The 14,382-nt window shown below is 43.9% G+C and overlaps 2 protein-coding genes, 1 long non-coding RNA gene and 55 other non-coding genes across 62 annotated transcripts in view; 2 read left to right on the top strand and 56 right to left on the bottom strand.

Moving 5' to 3' along the window:
- LOC149950979 (uncharacterized) overlaps positions 1–14,382 on the top strand; it is a 277,136-nt gene that overhangs the window by 122,221 nt on the left and 140,533 nt on the right. The gene's annotated exons all lie outside the window — the stretch shown is intronic.
- The window catches only part of LOC149950985 (prostatic acid phosphatase-like), a 164,404-nt gene that overhangs the window by 116,909 nt on the left and 33,113 nt on the right, over positions 1–14,382 (top strand). The window lies entirely within an intron of this gene.
- On the bottom strand, positions 28–100 carry TRNAR-ACG (transfer RNA arginine (anticodon ACG)). Its single transcript has one exon. It is a non-coding gene; the product is annotated as a tRNA-Arg (tRNA).
- On the bottom strand, positions 602–674 carry TRNAR-ACG (transfer RNA arginine (anticodon ACG)). Its single transcript has one exon. It is a non-coding gene; the product is annotated as a tRNA-Arg (tRNA).
- On the bottom strand, positions 869–941 carry TRNAR-ACG (transfer RNA arginine (anticodon ACG)). The gene has a single exon. It is a non-coding gene; the product is annotated as a tRNA-Arg (tRNA).
- TRNAR-ACG (transfer RNA arginine (anticodon ACG)) lies at positions 1,277–1,349 on the bottom strand. The gene has a single exon. It is a non-coding gene; the product is annotated as a tRNA-Arg (tRNA).
- Positions 1,449–1,521, bottom strand: TRNAR-ACG (transfer RNA arginine (anticodon ACG)). The gene has a single exon. It is a non-coding gene; the product is annotated as a tRNA-Arg (tRNA).
- Positions 1,890–1,962, bottom strand: TRNAR-ACG (transfer RNA arginine (anticodon ACG)). The gene has a single exon. It is a non-coding gene; the product is annotated as a tRNA-Arg (tRNA).
- Positions 2,331–2,403, bottom strand: TRNAR-ACG (transfer RNA arginine (anticodon ACG)). The gene has a single exon. It is a non-coding gene; the product is annotated as a tRNA-Arg (tRNA).
- Positions 2,467–2,539, bottom strand: TRNAR-ACG (transfer RNA arginine (anticodon ACG)). Its single transcript has one exon. It is a non-coding gene; the product is annotated as a tRNA-Arg (tRNA).
- On the bottom strand, positions 2,603–2,675 carry TRNAR-ACG (transfer RNA arginine (anticodon ACG)). The gene has a single exon. It is a non-coding gene; the product is annotated as a tRNA-Arg (tRNA).
- Positions 3,046–3,118, bottom strand: TRNAR-ACG (transfer RNA arginine (anticodon ACG)). Its single transcript has one exon. It is a non-coding gene; the product is annotated as a tRNA-Arg (tRNA).
- TRNAR-ACG (transfer RNA arginine (anticodon ACG)) lies at positions 3,182–3,254 on the bottom strand. The gene has a single exon. It is a non-coding gene; the product is annotated as a tRNA-Arg (tRNA).
- TRNAR-ACG (transfer RNA arginine (anticodon ACG)) lies at positions 3,487–3,559 on the bottom strand. Its single transcript has one exon. It is a non-coding gene; the product is annotated as a tRNA-Arg (tRNA).
- Positions 3,623–3,695, bottom strand: TRNAR-ACG (transfer RNA arginine (anticodon ACG)). The gene has a single exon. It is a non-coding gene; the product is annotated as a tRNA-Arg (tRNA).
- Positions 3,759–3,831, bottom strand: TRNAR-ACG (transfer RNA arginine (anticodon ACG)). The gene has a single exon. It is a non-coding gene; the product is annotated as a tRNA-Arg (tRNA).
- Positions 4,202–4,274, bottom strand: TRNAR-ACG (transfer RNA arginine (anticodon ACG)). The gene has a single exon. It is a non-coding gene; the product is annotated as a tRNA-Arg (tRNA).
- On the bottom strand, positions 4,338–4,410 carry TRNAR-ACG (transfer RNA arginine (anticodon ACG)). The gene has a single exon. It is a non-coding gene; the product is annotated as a tRNA-Arg (tRNA).
- On the bottom strand, positions 4,474–4,546 carry TRNAR-ACG (transfer RNA arginine (anticodon ACG)). The gene has a single exon. It is a non-coding gene; the product is annotated as a tRNA-Arg (tRNA).
- Positions 4,610–4,682, bottom strand: TRNAR-ACG (transfer RNA arginine (anticodon ACG)). The gene has a single exon. It is a non-coding gene; the product is annotated as a tRNA-Arg (tRNA).
- TRNAR-ACG (transfer RNA arginine (anticodon ACG)) lies at positions 4,746–4,818 on the bottom strand. The gene has a single exon. It is a non-coding gene; the product is annotated as a tRNA-Arg (tRNA).
- TRNAR-ACG (transfer RNA arginine (anticodon ACG)) lies at positions 4,882–4,954 on the bottom strand. The gene has a single exon. It is a non-coding gene; the product is annotated as a tRNA-Arg (tRNA).
- On the bottom strand, positions 5,154–5,226 carry TRNAR-ACG (transfer RNA arginine (anticodon ACG)). The gene has a single exon. It is a non-coding gene; the product is annotated as a tRNA-Arg (tRNA).
- On the bottom strand, positions 5,290–5,362 carry TRNAP-AGG (transfer RNA proline (anticodon AGG)). Its single transcript has one exon. It is a non-coding gene; the product is annotated as a tRNA-Pro (tRNA).
- On the bottom strand, positions 5,731–5,803 carry TRNAR-ACG (transfer RNA arginine (anticodon ACG)). Its single transcript has one exon. It is a non-coding gene; the product is annotated as a tRNA-Arg (tRNA).
- TRNAR-ACG (transfer RNA arginine (anticodon ACG)) lies at positions 6,002–6,074 on the bottom strand. Its single transcript has one exon. It is a non-coding gene; the product is annotated as a tRNA-Arg (tRNA).
- On the bottom strand, positions 6,138–6,210 carry TRNAR-ACG (transfer RNA arginine (anticodon ACG)). Its single transcript has one exon. It is a non-coding gene; the product is annotated as a tRNA-Arg (tRNA).
- Positions 6,309–6,381, bottom strand: TRNAR-ACG (transfer RNA arginine (anticodon ACG)). Its single transcript has one exon. It is a non-coding gene; the product is annotated as a tRNA-Arg (tRNA).
- Positions 6,443–6,515, bottom strand: TRNAR-ACG (transfer RNA arginine (anticodon ACG)). The gene has a single exon. It is a non-coding gene; the product is annotated as a tRNA-Arg (tRNA).
- TRNAR-ACG (transfer RNA arginine (anticodon ACG)) lies at positions 6,714–6,786 on the bottom strand. The gene has a single exon. It is a non-coding gene; the product is annotated as a tRNA-Arg (tRNA).
- Positions 6,886–6,958, bottom strand: TRNAR-ACG (transfer RNA arginine (anticodon ACG)). Its single transcript has one exon. It is a non-coding gene; the product is annotated as a tRNA-Arg (tRNA).
- On the bottom strand, positions 7,089–8,090 carry LOC149951058 (uncharacterized). The gene is made up of 2 exons (XM_090167977.1): positions 8,000–8,090; positions 7,089–7,942 (listed from the first exon to the last, which is right to left on the bottom strand). The coding sequence occupies exons 1-2, from the start codon at positions 8,000–8,002 to the stop codon at positions 7,196–7,198; spliced, it is 750 nt and encodes a 249-aa protein (XP_090024103.1). The 5' UTR covers positions 8,003–8,090; the 3' UTR covers positions 7,089–7,195.
- TRNAR-ACG (transfer RNA arginine (anticodon ACG)) lies at positions 8,323–8,395 on the bottom strand. The gene has a single exon. It is a non-coding gene; the product is annotated as a tRNA-Arg (tRNA).
- TRNAR-ACG (transfer RNA arginine (anticodon ACG)) lies at positions 8,627–8,699 on the bottom strand. Its single transcript has one exon. It is a non-coding gene; the product is annotated as a tRNA-Arg (tRNA).
- On the bottom strand, positions 8,898–8,970 carry TRNAR-ACG (transfer RNA arginine (anticodon ACG)). The gene has a single exon. It is a non-coding gene; the product is annotated as a tRNA-Arg (tRNA).
- On the bottom strand, positions 9,034–9,106 carry TRNAR-ACG (transfer RNA arginine (anticodon ACG)). Its single transcript has one exon. It is a non-coding gene; the product is annotated as a tRNA-Arg (tRNA).
- TRNAR-ACG (transfer RNA arginine (anticodon ACG)) lies at positions 9,305–9,377 on the bottom strand. The gene has a single exon. It is a non-coding gene; the product is annotated as a tRNA-Arg (tRNA).
- Positions 9,443–9,515, bottom strand: TRNAR-ACG (transfer RNA arginine (anticodon ACG)). Its single transcript has one exon. It is a non-coding gene; the product is annotated as a tRNA-Arg (tRNA).
- Positions 10,226–10,298, bottom strand: TRNAR-ACG (transfer RNA arginine (anticodon ACG)). Its single transcript has one exon. It is a non-coding gene; the product is annotated as a tRNA-Arg (tRNA).
- On the bottom strand, positions 10,362–10,434 carry TRNAR-ACG (transfer RNA arginine (anticodon ACG)). Its single transcript has one exon. It is a non-coding gene; the product is annotated as a tRNA-Arg (tRNA).
- On the bottom strand, positions 10,498–10,570 carry TRNAR-ACG (transfer RNA arginine (anticodon ACG)). Its single transcript has one exon. It is a non-coding gene; the product is annotated as a tRNA-Arg (tRNA).
- On the bottom strand, positions 10,635–10,707 carry TRNAR-ACG (transfer RNA arginine (anticodon ACG)). Its single transcript has one exon. It is a non-coding gene; the product is annotated as a tRNA-Arg (tRNA).
- On the bottom strand, positions 10,906–10,978 carry TRNAR-ACG (transfer RNA arginine (anticodon ACG)). The gene has a single exon. It is a non-coding gene; the product is annotated as a tRNA-Arg (tRNA).
- TRNAR-ACG (transfer RNA arginine (anticodon ACG)) lies at positions 11,079–11,151 on the bottom strand. The gene has a single exon. It is a non-coding gene; the product is annotated as a tRNA-Arg (tRNA).
- On the bottom strand, positions 11,862–11,934 carry TRNAR-ACG (transfer RNA arginine (anticodon ACG)). The gene has a single exon. It is a non-coding gene; the product is annotated as a tRNA-Arg (tRNA).
- Positions 11,998–12,070, bottom strand: TRNAR-ACG (transfer RNA arginine (anticodon ACG)). The gene has a single exon. It is a non-coding gene; the product is annotated as a tRNA-Arg (tRNA).
- On the bottom strand, positions 12,271–12,343 carry TRNAR-ACG (transfer RNA arginine (anticodon ACG)). Its single transcript has one exon. It is a non-coding gene; the product is annotated as a tRNA-Arg (tRNA).
- TRNAR-ACG (transfer RNA arginine (anticodon ACG)) lies at positions 12,407–12,479 on the bottom strand. Its single transcript has one exon. It is a non-coding gene; the product is annotated as a tRNA-Arg (tRNA).
- Positions 12,542–12,614, bottom strand: TRNAR-ACG (transfer RNA arginine (anticodon ACG)). Its single transcript has one exon. It is a non-coding gene; the product is annotated as a tRNA-Arg (tRNA).
- On the bottom strand, positions 12,676–12,748 carry TRNAR-ACG (transfer RNA arginine (anticodon ACG)). The gene has a single exon. It is a non-coding gene; the product is annotated as a tRNA-Arg (tRNA).
- On the bottom strand, positions 12,812–12,884 carry TRNAR-ACG (transfer RNA arginine (anticodon ACG)). The gene has a single exon. It is a non-coding gene; the product is annotated as a tRNA-Arg (tRNA).
- On the bottom strand, positions 12,948–13,020 carry TRNAR-ACG (transfer RNA arginine (anticodon ACG)). The gene has a single exon. It is a non-coding gene; the product is annotated as a tRNA-Arg (tRNA).
- On the bottom strand, positions 13,218–13,290 carry TRNAR-ACG (transfer RNA arginine (anticodon ACG)). The gene has a single exon. It is a non-coding gene; the product is annotated as a tRNA-Arg (tRNA).
- TRNAR-ACG (transfer RNA arginine (anticodon ACG)) lies at positions 13,489–13,561 on the bottom strand. Its single transcript has one exon. It is a non-coding gene; the product is annotated as a tRNA-Arg (tRNA).
- On the bottom strand, positions 13,624–13,696 carry TRNAR-ACG (transfer RNA arginine (anticodon ACG)). The gene has a single exon. It is a non-coding gene; the product is annotated as a tRNA-Arg (tRNA).
- Positions 13,930–14,002, bottom strand: TRNAR-ACG (transfer RNA arginine (anticodon ACG)). The gene has a single exon. It is a non-coding gene; the product is annotated as a tRNA-Arg (tRNA).
- Positions 14,066–14,138, bottom strand: TRNAR-ACG (transfer RNA arginine (anticodon ACG)). Its single transcript has one exon. It is a non-coding gene; the product is annotated as a tRNA-Arg (tRNA).
- On the bottom strand, positions 14,201–14,273 carry TRNAR-ACG (transfer RNA arginine (anticodon ACG)). The gene has a single exon. It is a non-coding gene; the product is annotated as a tRNA-Arg (tRNA).

The raw sequence follows: 14,382 nt of genomic DNA, 5'->3' as shown, positions 1-14,382 counted from the left end.
ACACGTTTTAAATTATTAGAAAAAAACCGAGCTTGCCAGGATTCGAACCTGGAATCTTCTGCTCCGTAGGCAGACGCGTTATCCGTTGCACCACAAGCCCCTGCAATAGCTCTATGATGGAAAACCAAACCAGAGAAACGTTTTAAATAATTTGAGAAAAACGAGCTTGTCAGGATTCGAACCTGGAATCTTCTGCTCCGTAGGCAGACGCGTTATCCGTTGCACCACAAGCCCCTGCAATAGCTCTATGATGGAAAACCAAACCAGAGAAACGTTTTAAATAATTTGGAAAACCAAACAAGAGACACGTTTTAAATAATTTGAAAAAAAAGAACTTGCCAGGATTCGAACCTGGAATCTTCGGCTCCGTAGACAGACCCGTTATCCGTTGCGCCACAAGCCCCCGCAATAGCAATATGATGGAAAACCAAACAAGAGACACGTTTTAAATAATTAGAAAAAAAACCGAGCTTGCGAAGATTCGAACCTGGAATCTTCTGCTCCTTAGGCAGACGCGTTATCCGTTGCGCCACAAGCCCCCGCAATAGCAGTATGATGGAAAACCAAACAAGAGACACGTTTTAAGTAATTGAAAAAAAACCGAGCTTGCCAGGATTCGAACCTGGAATCTTCTGCTCCGTAGACAGACGCGTTATCCGTTGCGCCACAAGCCTTCGCAATAGCATAGCGATGGAAAACCAAACCAGAGAAGTGTTTTAAATAATTAAAAAAAAGAGCTTTCCAAGATTCGAACCTGGAGTCTTCTGCTCCGTAGGCAGATGCGTTATCCGTTGCGCCACAAGTCCCCGCAATAGCATTATGATGGAAAACCAAACCAGAGAAACGTTTTAAATAATTTGAAAAAAAACGAGCTTGCCAGGATTCGAACCTGGAAACTTCTGCTCCGTAGGCAGACGCGTTATCCGTTGCGCCACAAGTCCCCGCAATAACAATATGATGGAAAACCAAACAAGAGACACGTTTTAAATAATTAGAAAAAAAACCGAGCTTGCCAGGATTCGAACCTGGCATCTGCTGCTCCGTAGGCAGACGCGTTATCCGTTGCGCCACAAGCCCCCGCAATAGCAATACGATGGAAAACCAAAGAAGAGACACGTTTTAAATAATTAGAAAAAAAACCGAGCTTGCCAGGATTCGAACCTGGAATCTTCTGCTCCGTAGGCAGACGCGTTATTTGTTGCGCCACAAGCCCCCGCAATAGATTTATGATGGAAAACCAAAGAAGAGACACGTTTTAAATTATTAGAAAAAAATCCGAGCTTGCCAGGATTCGAACCTGGAATCTTCTGCTCCGTAGGCAGACGCGTTATCCGTTGCGCCACAAGCCCCCGCAATAGCAGTATGATGGAAAACCAAACAAGAGACACGTTTTAAATAATTTGTAAAACCAAAAAAGAGACACGTTTTAAATAATTTGAAAAAGAAAACGAGCTTGCCAGGATTCGAACCTGGAATCTTCTGCCCCGTAGGCAGACGCGTTATCCGTTGCGCCACAAGCCCCCGCAATAGCAATATGATGGAAAACCAAACAAGAGACACGTTTTAAGTAATTAGAAAAAAAACCGAGCTTGCCAGGATTCGAACCTGGAAACTTCTGCTCCGTAGGCAAACGCGTTATCCGTTGCGCCACGAGCCCCCGATATAGCATTATGATGGAAAACCAAACCAGAGAAGCGTTTTAAATAATTTGAAAAAAAACGAGCTTGCCACGATTCGAACCTGGAATCTTCTGCTCCGTAGGCAGACGCGTTATCCGTTGCGCCAAAAGCCCCCGCAATTGCAATATGATGGAAAACCAAACAAGAGACACGTTTTAAATAATTTGGAAAACCAAAAAAAAGACACGTTTTAAATAATTTGAAAAAAACCGAGCTTGCCAGGATTCGAACCTGGAATCTTCTGCTCCGTAAGCAGACGCGTTATCCGTTGCGCCACAAGCCCCCGCTATAGCCATATGATGGAAAACCAAACAAGAGACACGTTTTAAGTAATTAGAAAAAAAACCGAGCTTGCCAGGATTCGAACCTGGAATCTTCTGCTCCGTAGGCAAACATGTTATCCGTTGCGCCACAAGCCCCCGCAATAGCAATATGATGGAAAACCAAACCAGAGACACGTTTTAAATAATTTGGAAAACCAAACAAGAGACACGTTTTAAATAATTTGAAAAAAAAGAGCTTGCCAGGATTCGAACTTGAAATCTTCTGCTCCGTAGGCAGACGCGTTATCCGTTGCGCCACAAGCCCCCGCTATAGCAATATGATGGAAAACCAAACAAGAGACACGTTTTAAATAATTAGAAAAAAATCCGAGCTTGCCAGGATTCGAACCTGGAATCTTCTGCTCCGTAGGCAGACGCGTTATCCGTTGCGCCACAAGCCCCCGCAAAGGCAGTATGATGGAAAACCAAACAAGAGACACGTTTTAAATTATTAGAAAAAATACCGAGCTTGCCAGGATTCGAACCTGGAATCTTCTGCTCCGTAGGCAGACGCGTTATCCGTTGCGCCACAAGCCCCCGCAATAGCAATATGATGGAAAACCAAACAAGAGACACGTTTTAAGTAATTAGAAAAAAAACCGAGCTTGCCAGGATTCGAACCTGGAATCTTCTGCTCCGTAGGCAGACGCGTTATCCGTTGCGCCACTAGCCCCCGCAATAGCAATATGATGGAAAACCAAACAAGAGACACGTTTTAAATAATTAGAAAAAAAACCGAGCTTGCCAGGATTCGAACCTGGAATCTTCTGCTCCGTAGGCAGACGCTATATCCGTTGCGCCACAAGCCCCCGCAATAGCAATATGATGGAAAACCAAACAAGAGACACGTTTTAATAATTTGAAGAAAAAAAAACGAGCTTGCCAGGATTCGAATCTGGAATCTTCTGCTCCCTAGACAGACGCGTTATTCGTTGCGCCACAAGCCCCCGCAATAGCAATATGATGGAAAACCAAACCAGAGACACGTTTTAAATAATTTGGAAATTCAAACAAGAGACACGTTTTAAATAATTTGAAAAAAAAGAGCTTGCCAGGATTCGAACCTGAAATCTTCTGCTCCGTAGGCAGACGCGTTATCCGTTGCGCCACAAGCCCCCGCAATAGCAATATGATGGAAAACCAAACAAGAGACACGTTTTAAATAATTAGAAAAAAAACCGAGCTTGCCAGGATTCGAACCTGGAATCTTCTGCTCCGTAGGCAGACGCGTTATCCGTTGCGCCACAAGCCCCCGCAAAAGCAGTATGATGGAAAACCAAACAAGAGACACGTTTTAAATTATTAGAAAAAAACACGAGCTTGCCAGGATTCGAACCTGGAATCTTCTGCTCCGTAGGCAAACATGTTATCCGTTGCGCCACAAGCCCCCGCAATAGCAATATGATGGAAAACCAAACCAGAGACACGTTTTAAATAATTTGGAAAACCAAACAAGAGACACGTTTTAAATAATTTGAAAAAAAAGAGCTTGCCAGGATTCGAACCTGAAATCTTCTGCTCCGTAGGCAGACGCGTTATCCGTTGCGCCACAAGCCCCCGCTATAGCAATATGATGGAAAACCAAACAAGAGACACGTTTTAAATAATTAGAAAAAAATCCGAGCTTGCCAGGATTCGAACCTGGAATCTTCTGCTCCGTAGGCAGACGCGTTATCCGTTGCGCCACAAGCCCCCGCAAAGGCAGTATGATGGAAAACCAAACAAGAGACACGTTTTAAATTATTAGAAAAAATACCGAGCTTGCCAGGATTCGAACCTGGAATCTTCTGCTCCGTAGGCAGACGCGTTATCCGTTGCGCCACAAGCCCCCGCAATAGCAATATGATGGAAAACCAAACAAGAGACACGTTTTAAGTAATTAGAAAAAAAACCGAGCTTGCCAGGATTCGAACCTGGAATCTTCTGCTCCGTAGGCAGACGCTATATCCGTTGCGCCACAAGCCCCCGCAATAGCAATATGATGGAAAACCAAACAAGAGACACGTTTTAATAATTTGAAGAAAAAAAAACGAGCCTGCCAGGATTCGAATCTGGAATCTTCTGCTCCCTAGACAGACGCGTTATTCGTTGCGCCACAAGCCCCCGCAATAGCAATATGATGGAAAACCAAACCAGAGACACGTTTTAAATAATTTGGAAATTCAAACAAGAGACACGTTTTAAATAATTTGAAAAAAAAGAGCTTGCCAGGATTCGAACCTGAAATCTTCTGCTCCGTAGGCAGACGCGTTATCCGTTGCGCCACAAGCCCCCGCAATAGCAATATGATGGAAAACCAAACAAGAGACACGTTTTAAATAATTAGAAAAAAAACCGAGCTTGCCAGGATTCGAACCTGGAATCTTCTGCTCCGTAGGCAGACGCGTTATCCGTTGCGCCACAAGCCCCCGCAAAAGCAGTATGATGGAAAACCAAACAAGAGACACGTTTTAAATTATTAGAAAAAAACACGAGCTTGCCAGGATTCGAACCTGGAATGTTCTGCTCCGTAGGCAGACGCGTTATCCGTTGCGCCACAAGCCCCCGCAATAGCAATATGATGGAAAACCAAACAAGAGACACGTTTTAAGTAATTAGAAAAAAAACCGAGCTTGCCAGGATTCGAACCTGGAATCTTCTGCTCCGTAGGCAGACGCGTTATCCGTTGCGCCACTAGCCCCCGCAATAGCAATATGATGGAAAACCAAACAAGAGACACGTTTTAAATAATTAGAAAAAAAACCGAGCTTGCCAGGATACGAACCTGGAATCTTCTGCTCCGTAGGCAGACGCGTTATCCGTTGCGCCACAAGCCCCCGCAATAGCAATATGATGGAAAACCAAACAAGAGACACGTTTTAAATAATTAGAAAAAAAACCAAGCTTGCCAGGATTCGAACCTGGAATCTTCTGCTCCGTAGGCAGACGCGTTATCCGTTGCGCCACAAGCCCCCGCAATAGCAATATGATGGAAAACCAAACAGGAGACACGTTTTAATAATTTGAAGAAAAAAAAACGAGCTTGCCAGGATTCGAATCTGGAATCTTGTGCTCCCTAGACAGACGCGTTATTCGTTGCGCCACAAGCCCCCGCAATAGCATTATGATGGAAAACCAAACCAGAGAAGCGTTTTAAATAATTTGAAAAAAACGAGCTTGCCAGGATTCGAACCTGGAATCTTCTGCTCCGTAGGCAGACGCGTTATCCGTTGCGCCACAAGCCCCCGCAATAGCAATATGATGGAAAACCAAACAAGAGGCACGTTTTAAATAATGAGAAAAAAAACCGAGCTTGCCAGGATTCGAACCTGGAATCTTCTGCTCCCTAGACAGACGCGTTATTCGTTGCGCCACAAGCCCCCGCAATAGCAATATGATGGAAAACCAAACCAGAGACACGTTTTAAATAATTTGGAAAACCAAACAAGAGACACGTTTTAAATAATTTGAAAAAAAAGAGCTTGCCAGGATTCGAACATGGAATCTTCTGCTCCGTAGGAAGACGCGTTATCCGTTCCGCCACAAGCCCCCGCAATAGCAATATGATGGAAAACCAAACAAGAGAAACGTTTTAAATAATTAGAAAAAAAACCGAGCTCCCCAGGATTCGAACCTGTAATCTTCTGCTCCGTAGGCAGACGCGTTATCCGTTGCGCCATAAGCCCCCGCAATAGCAGCATGATGGAAAACCAAACAAGAGACACGTTTTAAATTATTAGAAAAAAAACCGAGCTTGCCAGGATTCGAACCTGGAATCTTCTGCTCCGTAGGCAGACGCGTTATCCGTTGCGCCACAAGCCCCCGCAATAGCAATATGATGGAAAACCAAACAAGAGACACGTTTTAAGTAATTAGAAAAAAAACCGAGCTTGCCAGGATTCGAACCTGTAATCTTCTGCTCCGTAGCCAGACGCGTTATCCGTTGCGCCACAAGCCCCCGCAATAACATTATGATGGAAAACCAAACCAGAGAAGCGTTTTAAATAATTTGAAAAAAAACGAGCTTGCCACGATTCGAACCTGGAATCTTCTGCTCCGTAGGCAGACGCGTTATCCGTTGCGCCACAAGCCCCCGCAATAGCAATATGATGGAAAACCAAACAAGAGACACGTTTTAAATAATTAGAAAAAAAACCGAGATTGCCAGGATTCGAACCTGGAATCTTCTGCTCCGTAGGCAGACGCGTTATCCGTTGCGCCACAAGCCCCCGCAATAGCAATATGATGGAAAACCAAACAAGAGACACGTTTTAAATAATTTGAAAAACCAAAAAAGAGACACGTTTTAAATAATTTGAAAAAAAACCGAGCTTGCTAGGATTCGAACCTGGAATCTTCTGCTCCGTAGGCAGACGCGTTATCCGTTGCGCCACAAGCCCCCGCAATAGCATTATGATGGAAAACCAAACAAGAGGCACTTTTTAAATAATTTGAAAAAAACGAGCTTGCCAGGATTCGAACCTGGAATCTTCTGCTCCGTAGGCAGACGCGTTATCCGTTGCGCCACAAGCCCCCGCAATAGCATTAGGATGGAAAACCAAACAAGAGACACGTTTTAAATTATTTGAAAAAAAAACGACCTTGCCAGGATTCGAATCTGGAATCTTCTGCTCCGTAGGCAGACGCGTTATCCGTTGCGCCACAAGCCCCCGCAATAGCATTATGATGGAAAACCAAACCAGAGAAGCGTTTTAAATAATTTGAAAAAAAACGAGCTTGCCAGGATCCGAACCTGGAATCTTCTGCTCCGTAGGCAGACGCGTTATCCGTTGCGCCACAAGCCCCCGCAATAGCAATGTGATGGAAAACCAAACAAGAGACACGTTTTAAATAATTTGTAAAACCAAAAAAGAGACACGTTTTAAATAATTTGAAAAAAAAAACGAGCTTGCCAGGATTCGAACCTGGAATCTTCTGCTCCGTAGGCAGACGCGTTATCCGTTGCGCCACAAGCCCCTGCAATAGCAATATGATGGAAAACCAAAGAAGAGACACGTTTTAAATTATTAAAAAAAAAACCGAGCTTGCCAGGATTCGAACCTGGAATCTTCTGCTCCGTAGGCAGACGCGTTTTTTTTTTTTTTTTTTAAAGTAGAAATTCTTAAAACCTTTATTGATATCACAAATTAAAAAATTGTCGCTATATACAATATATTAAATTAAAACCGATTTTTTAATATGGAACCTTATACATTAAACGACTTTATGCAAAGGCCCGGGTAATCTCAGCGCCTGAAGCAGGTTGGAAAATTCTGGATCGTGAATTGAAGTGGGCGAGCTACTTGCGGAAGCCGCAGTTAAGAATTGCATGGGAATTAACGGAGCGTGTTCATTGACAACCGGAGCTTCCACGGCAGGAGCGTTAATCAAGGGCGCCAAATTTTGATTTTCAGGAGGAATTACGACCGGATTAGACGCAACGATAGACGTTGCTACCACGCCAATATGTTGACTGTCTGGTGGTGCCATTGCCACAGGAACGTTATGTATCTGAGCACTATTTGTGGTCATTTGCGATGCGCGTTTGAAATAGCCTCGTTTGACGAACACTTCAGCGCTGACGATTCCGAATATGACACCGACGATGACAAAACAGGCCAAGAGGATCAGGAAGATGACGAACAATTTTGGCATACGGAATCGCCTCTTAGTTTTTCCTTGACAAACTTCGGCTTCGTTTACGTCGGGTCTTTTTCCAGTTAAGAACTCAGCTTCTCCCAGCAATCGTTGACTCAAGTATTCAGAAGGCACATGTTTTCTTATGGTGGGACTTCCTGGCGTGTGGTAAGACGGGTTAAAACTCAATTTAGGTTGCGTGTGATGAGGAATCTGCAAAGCGTGGCTTCGCATCGACGACATCCTATAAAAGGCTCGTTGTAATATGGGCGTTGTATTTTGGCCACTGTTGTCCGTCGAAGAGGAATTTTCTCGCCTTTGATCCTGTTCCAACAGAACTCATGACATCATCTCATATTTCCTAAATCTATCGAATCATACCATTTAATTAATTATAATTCACTTCATTCGTAAAGACCTCGTCATGCAGTGACTAATTCGATTCAGTAACGACCGAATTTTTGTTTGGAATCAGGCAGACGCGTTATCCGTTGCGCCACAAGCCCCCGCAATAGCATTATGATGGAAAACCAAACCAGAGAAGCGTTTTAAATAATTTGAAAAAAAACGAGCTTGCCAGGATCCGAACCTGGAATTTTCTGCTTCGTAGGCAGACCCTTTATCCGTTGCGCCACAGGCCCCCGCAATAGCAAGATGATGGAAAACCAAAGAAGAGACACGTTTTAAATTATTAGAAAAAAAACCGAGCTTGCCAGGATTCGAACCTGTAATCTTCTGCTCCGTAGGCAGACGCGTTATCCGTTGCGCCACAAGCCCCCGCAATAGCATTATGATGGAAAACCAAACCAGAGAAGCGTTTTAAATAATTTGATAAAAAACAAACTTGCCAGGATTCGAACCTGGATTCTTCTGCTCCGTAGGCAGACGCGTTATCCGTGGCGCCACAAGCCCCCGCAATAGCGATATGATGGAAAACGAAACAAGAGACACGTTTTAATTAATTTGGAAAACCGAAAAAGAGACACGTTTTAATAATTTGAAAAAAAACGAGCTTGCCAGGATTCGAACCTGGAATCTTCTGCTCCGTAGGCAGACGCGTTATCCGTGGCGCCACAAGCCCCCGCAATAACAATATGATGGAAAACCAAAGAAGAGACACGTTTTAAATTATTAGAAAAAAAACCGAGCTTGCCAGGATTCGAACCTGGAATCTTCTGCTTCGTAGGCAGACGCGTTATCCGTGGCGCCACAAGTCCCCGCAATAGCATTATGATGGAAAACCAAACCAGAGAAACGTTTTAAATAATTTGAAAAAAAAAGAGCTTGCCAGGATTCGAACCTGGAATCTTCTGCTCCGTAGGCAGACGCGTTATCCGTTGCGCCACAAGTCCCCGCAATAACAATATGATGGAAAACCAAACAAGAGACACGTTTTAAATAATTAGAAAAAAAACCGAGCTTGCCAGGATTCGAACCTGGAATCTTCTGCTCCGTAGGCAGACGCGTTATCCGTTGCGCCACAAGCCCCCGCAATAGCAATATGATGGAAAACCAAAGAAGAGACACGTTTTAAATTATTAGAAAAAAAACCAAGCTTGCCAGGATTCGAATCTGGAATATTCTGCTCCGTAGGCAGACGCGTTATCCGTTGCGCCACAAGCCCCCGCAATAGCATTATGATAGAAAACCAAACCAGAGAAGCGTTTTAAATAATTTGAAAAAAAACGAGCTTGCCAGGATCCGAACCTGGAATCTTCTGCTCCGTAGGCAGACGCGTTATCCGTTGCGCCACAAGCCCCCGCAATAGCAATGTGATGGAAAACCAAACAAGAGACACGTTTTAAATAATTTGAAAAAAAAAAACGAGCTTGCCAGGATTCGAACCTGGAATCTTCTGCTCCGTAGGCAGACGCGTTATCCGTTGCGCCACAAGCCCCCGCAATAGCCTTATGATGGAAAACCAAACCAGAGAAGCGTTTTAAATAATTTGAAAAAAACGAGCTTGCCAGGATTCGAACCTGGAATCTTTTGCTAAGTAGGCAGACGCGTTATCCGTTGCGCCACAAGCCCCCGCAATAGCAATATGATGGAAAACCAAACAAGAGACACGTTTTAATTAATTTGGAAAACCGAAAAAGAGACACGTTTTAAATAATTTGGAAAACCAAAAAAGAGACACGTTTTAAATAATTTGAAAAAAAAAAACGAGCTTGCCAGGATTCGAACCTGGAATCTTTTGCTCCGTAGGCAGACGCGTTATCCGTTGCACCACAAGCCCCCGCAATAGCAATATGATGGAAAACCAAACAAGAGACACGTTTTAATTAATTTGGAAAACCGAAAAAGAGACACGTTTTAAATAATTTGAAAAAAAAACGAGCTTGCCACGATTCGAACCTGGAATCTTCTGCTCCGTAGGCAGACACGTTATCCGTTGCGCCACAAGCCCCCGAAATAGCAATATGATGGAAAACCAAACAAGAGGCACGTTTTAAATAATGAGAAAAAAAACCGAGCTTGCCAGGAATCGAACCTGGAATCTTCTGCTACGTAGGCAGACGCGTTATCCGTTGCGCCGCAAGCCCCCGCAATAGCAATATGATGGAAAACCAAACAAGAGACACGTTTTAAATAATTTGAAAAAAACGAGCTTGCCAGGATTCGAACCTGGAATCTTCTGCTCCGTAGGCAGACGCGTTATCCGTTGCGCCACAAGCCCCCGCAATAACAATATGATGGAAAACCAAAGAAGAGACACGTTTTAAATAATTAGAAAAAAAACCGATCTTGCCAGGATTCGAACCTGGAATCTTCTGCTCCGTAGGCAGACGCGTTATCCGTTGCGCCACAAGTCCCCGCAATAGCATTATGATGGAAAACCAAACCAGAGAAACGTTTTAAATAATTTGAAAAAAAAAAGAGCTTGCCAGGATTCGAACCTGGAATCTTCTGCTCCGTAGGCAGACGCGTTATCCGTTGCGCCACAAGTCCCCGCAATAACAATACGATGGAAAACCAAACAAGAGACACGTTTTAAATAATTAGAAAAAAAAACCGAGCTTGCCAGGATTCGAACCTGGAATCTTCTGCTCCGTAGGCAGACGCGTTATCCGTTGCGCCACAAGCCCCCGCAATAGCAATATGATGGAAAACCAAAGAAGAGACACGTTTTAAATTATTAGAAAAAAAACCAAGCTTGCCAGGATTCGAATCTGGAATATTCTGCTCCGTAGGCAGACGCGTTATCCGTTGCGCCACAAGCCCCCGCAATAGCATTATGATAGAAAACCAAACCAGAGAAGCGTTTTAAATAATTTGAAAAAAAACGAGCTTGCCAGGATCCGAACCTGGAATCTTCTGCTCCGTAGGCAGACGCGTTATCCGTTGCGCCACAAGCCCCCGCAATAGCAATGTGATGGAAAACCAAACAAGAGACACGTTTTAAATAATTTGTAAAACCAAAAAAGAGACACGTTTTAAATAATTTGAAAAAAAAAAACGAGCTTGCCAGGATTCGAACCTGGAATCTTCTGCTCCGTAGGCAGACGCGTTATCCGTTGCGCCACAAGCCCCCGCAATAGCCTTATGATGGAAAACCAAACCAGAGAAGCGTTTTAAATAATTTGAAAAAAACGAGCTTGCCAGGATTCGAACCTGGAATCTTTTGCTAAGTAGGCAGACGCGTTATCCGTTGCGCCACAAGCCCCCGCAATAGCAATATGATGGAAAACCAAACAAGAGACACGTTTTAATTAATTTGGAAAACCGAAAAAGAGACACGTTTTAAATAATTTGGAAAACCAAAAAAGAGACACGTTTTAAATAATTTGAAAAAAAAAAACGAGCTTGCCAGGATTCGAACCTGGAATCTTTTGCTCCGTAGGCAGACGCGTTATCCGTTGCACCACAAGCCCCCGCAATAGCAATATGATGGAAAACCAAACAAGAGACACGTTTTAATTAATTTGGAAAACCGAAAAAGAGACACGTTTTAAATAATTTGAAAAAAAAACGAGCTTGCCACGATTCGAACCTGGAATCTTCTGCTCCGTAGGCAGACACGTTATCCGTTGCGCCACAAGCCCCCGAAATAGCAATATGATGGAAAACCAAACAAGAGGCACGTTTTAAATAATGAGAAAAAAAACCGAGCTTGCCAGGAATCGAACCTGGAATCTTCTGCTACGTAGGCAGACGCGTTATCCGTTGCGCCGCAAGCCCCCGCAATAGCAATATGATGGAAAACCAAACAAGAGACACGTTTTAAATAATTTGAAAAAAACGAGCTTGCCAGGATTCGAACCTGGAATCTTCTGCTCCGTAGGCAGACGCGTTATCCGTTGCGCCACAAGCCCCCGCAATAACAATATGATGGAAAACCAAAGAAGAGACACGTTTTAAATAATTAGAAAAAAAACCGATCTTGCCAGGATTCGAACCTGGAATCTTCTGCTCCGTAGGCAGACGCGTTATCCGTTGCGCCACAAGTCCCCGCAATAGCATTATGATGGAAAACCAAACCAGAGAAACGTTTTAAATAATTTGAAAAAAAAAAGAGCTTGCCAGCATTCGAACCTGGAATCTTCTGCTCCGTAGGCAGACGCGTTATCCGTTGCGCCACAAGTCCCCGCAATAACAATACGATGGAAAACCAAACAAGAGACACGTTTTAAATAATTAGAAAAAAAAACCGAGCTTGCCAGGATTCGAACCTGGAATCTTCTGCTCCGTAGGCAGACGCGTTATCCGTTGCGCCACAAGCCCCCGCAATAGCAATATGATGGAAAACCAAAGAAGAGACACGTTTTAAATTATTAGAAAAAAAACCGAGCTTGCCAGGATTCGAACCTGGAATCTTCTGCTCCGTAGGCAGACGCGTTATCCGTTGCGTCACAAGCCCCCGCAATAGCAATATGATGGAAAACCAAACAAGAGACACGTTTTAAATAATTAGAAAAAAACCGAGCTGGCCAGGATTCGAACCTGGAATCTTCTGCTCCGTAGGCAGACGCGTTATCCGTTGCGCCACAAGCCCCCGCAATAGCTTTTGATGGAAAACCAAACCAGAGAAGCGTTTTAAATAATTTGAAAGAAAACGAGCTTGCCAGGATTCGAACCTGGAATCTTCTGCTCCGTAGGCAGACGCGTTATCCGTTGCGTCACAAGCCCCCGCAATAGCAATATGATGGAAAACCAAAGAAGAGACACGTTTTAAATTATTAGAAAAAAAACTGAGCTTGCCAGGATTCAAACCTGGAATCTTCTGCTCCGTAGGCAGACGCGTTATCCGTTGCGCCACAAGCCCCCGCAATAGCAATATGATGGAAAACCAAACAAGAGACACGTTTTAAATAATTAGAAAAAAACCCGAGCTTGCCAGGATTCGAACCTGGAATCTTCTGCTCCGTAGGCAGACGCGTTATCCGTTGCGCCACAAGCCCCCGCAATAGCTTTTGATGGAAAACCAAACCAGAGAAGCGTTTTAAATAATTTGAAAGAAAACGAACTTGCCAGGATTCGAACCTGGAATCTTCTCCTCCGTAGGCAGACGCGTTATCCGTTGCGTCACAAGCCCCCGCAGTAGCAAGATGATGGAAAACCAAAGAAGAGACACGTTTTAAATTATTAGAAAAAAAACTGAGCTTGCCAGGATTCGAACCTGGAATCTGCTGCTCCGTAGGCAGACGCGTTATCCGTTGCGCCACAAGCCCCCGCAATAGCATTATGATGGAAAACCAAACCAGAGAAGCGTTTTAAATAATTTGAAAAAAAACGAGCTTGCCAGGATCCGAACCTGGAATTTTCTGCTTCGTAGGCAGACGCGTTATCCGTTGCGCCACAGGCCCCCGCAATAGCAAGATGATGGAAAACCAAAGAAGAGACACGTTTTAAATTATTAGAAAAAAAACCGAGCTTGCCAGGATTCGAACCTGTAATCTTCTGCTCCGTAGGCAGACGCGTTATCCGTTGCGCCACAAGCCCCCGCAATAGCATTATGATGGAAAACCAAACCAGAGAAGCGTTTTAAATAATTTGATAAAAAACGAGCTTGCCAGGATTCGAACCTGGAATCTTCTGCTCCGTAGGCAGACGCGTTATCCGTTGCGCCACAAGCCCCCGCAATAGCGATATGATGGAAAACGAAACAAGAGACACGTTTTAATTAATTTGGAAAACCGAAAAAGAGACACGTTTTAAATAATTTGAAAAAAAACGAGCTTGCCAGGATTCGAACCTGGAATCTTCTGCTCCGTAGGCAGACGCGTTATCCGTTGCGACACAAGTTCCCGCAATAGCAATATGATGGAAAACCAAACAAGAGGCACGTTTTAAATAATTAGAAAAAAAACCGAGCTTGCCAGGATTCGAACCTGGAATCTTCTGCTCCGTAGGCAGACGCGTTATCCGTTGCACCACAAGCCCCCGCAATAGCAATATGATGGAAAACCAAACAAAAGACACGTTTTAAGTAATTAGAAAAAAAACCGAGTTTGCCAGGATTCGAACCTGAAATCTTCTGCTCCGTAGGCAGACGCGTTATCCGTTGCGCCACAAGCCCCCGCACTAGCAATATGATGGAAAACAAACAAGAGACACGTTTTAAATAATTAGAAAAAAAACCGAGCTTGCCAGGATTCGAACCTGGAATCTTCTGCTCCGTAGGCAGAAGCGTTATCCGTTGCGCCACAAGCCCCCGCAATAGCATTATGATGGAAAACCAAACCAGAGAAACGTTTTAAATAATTTGAAAAAAAAATGAGCTTGCCAGGATATGAACCTGGAATCTTCTGCTCCGAAGACAG

This window comes from Leiobunum rupestre, chromosome 3, assembly GCF_980474605.1.
Source record: "Leiobunum rupestre chromosome 3, qqLeiRupe1.1.hap1, whole genome shotgun sequence".
NCBI lineage: Eukaryota > Metazoa > Arthropoda > Arachnida > Opiliones > Sclerosomatidae > Leiobunum > Leiobunum rupestre.
Note: the sequence above shows the minus strand (reverse complement) of the source record. Positions and strands in the feature narration are given on the sequence as shown.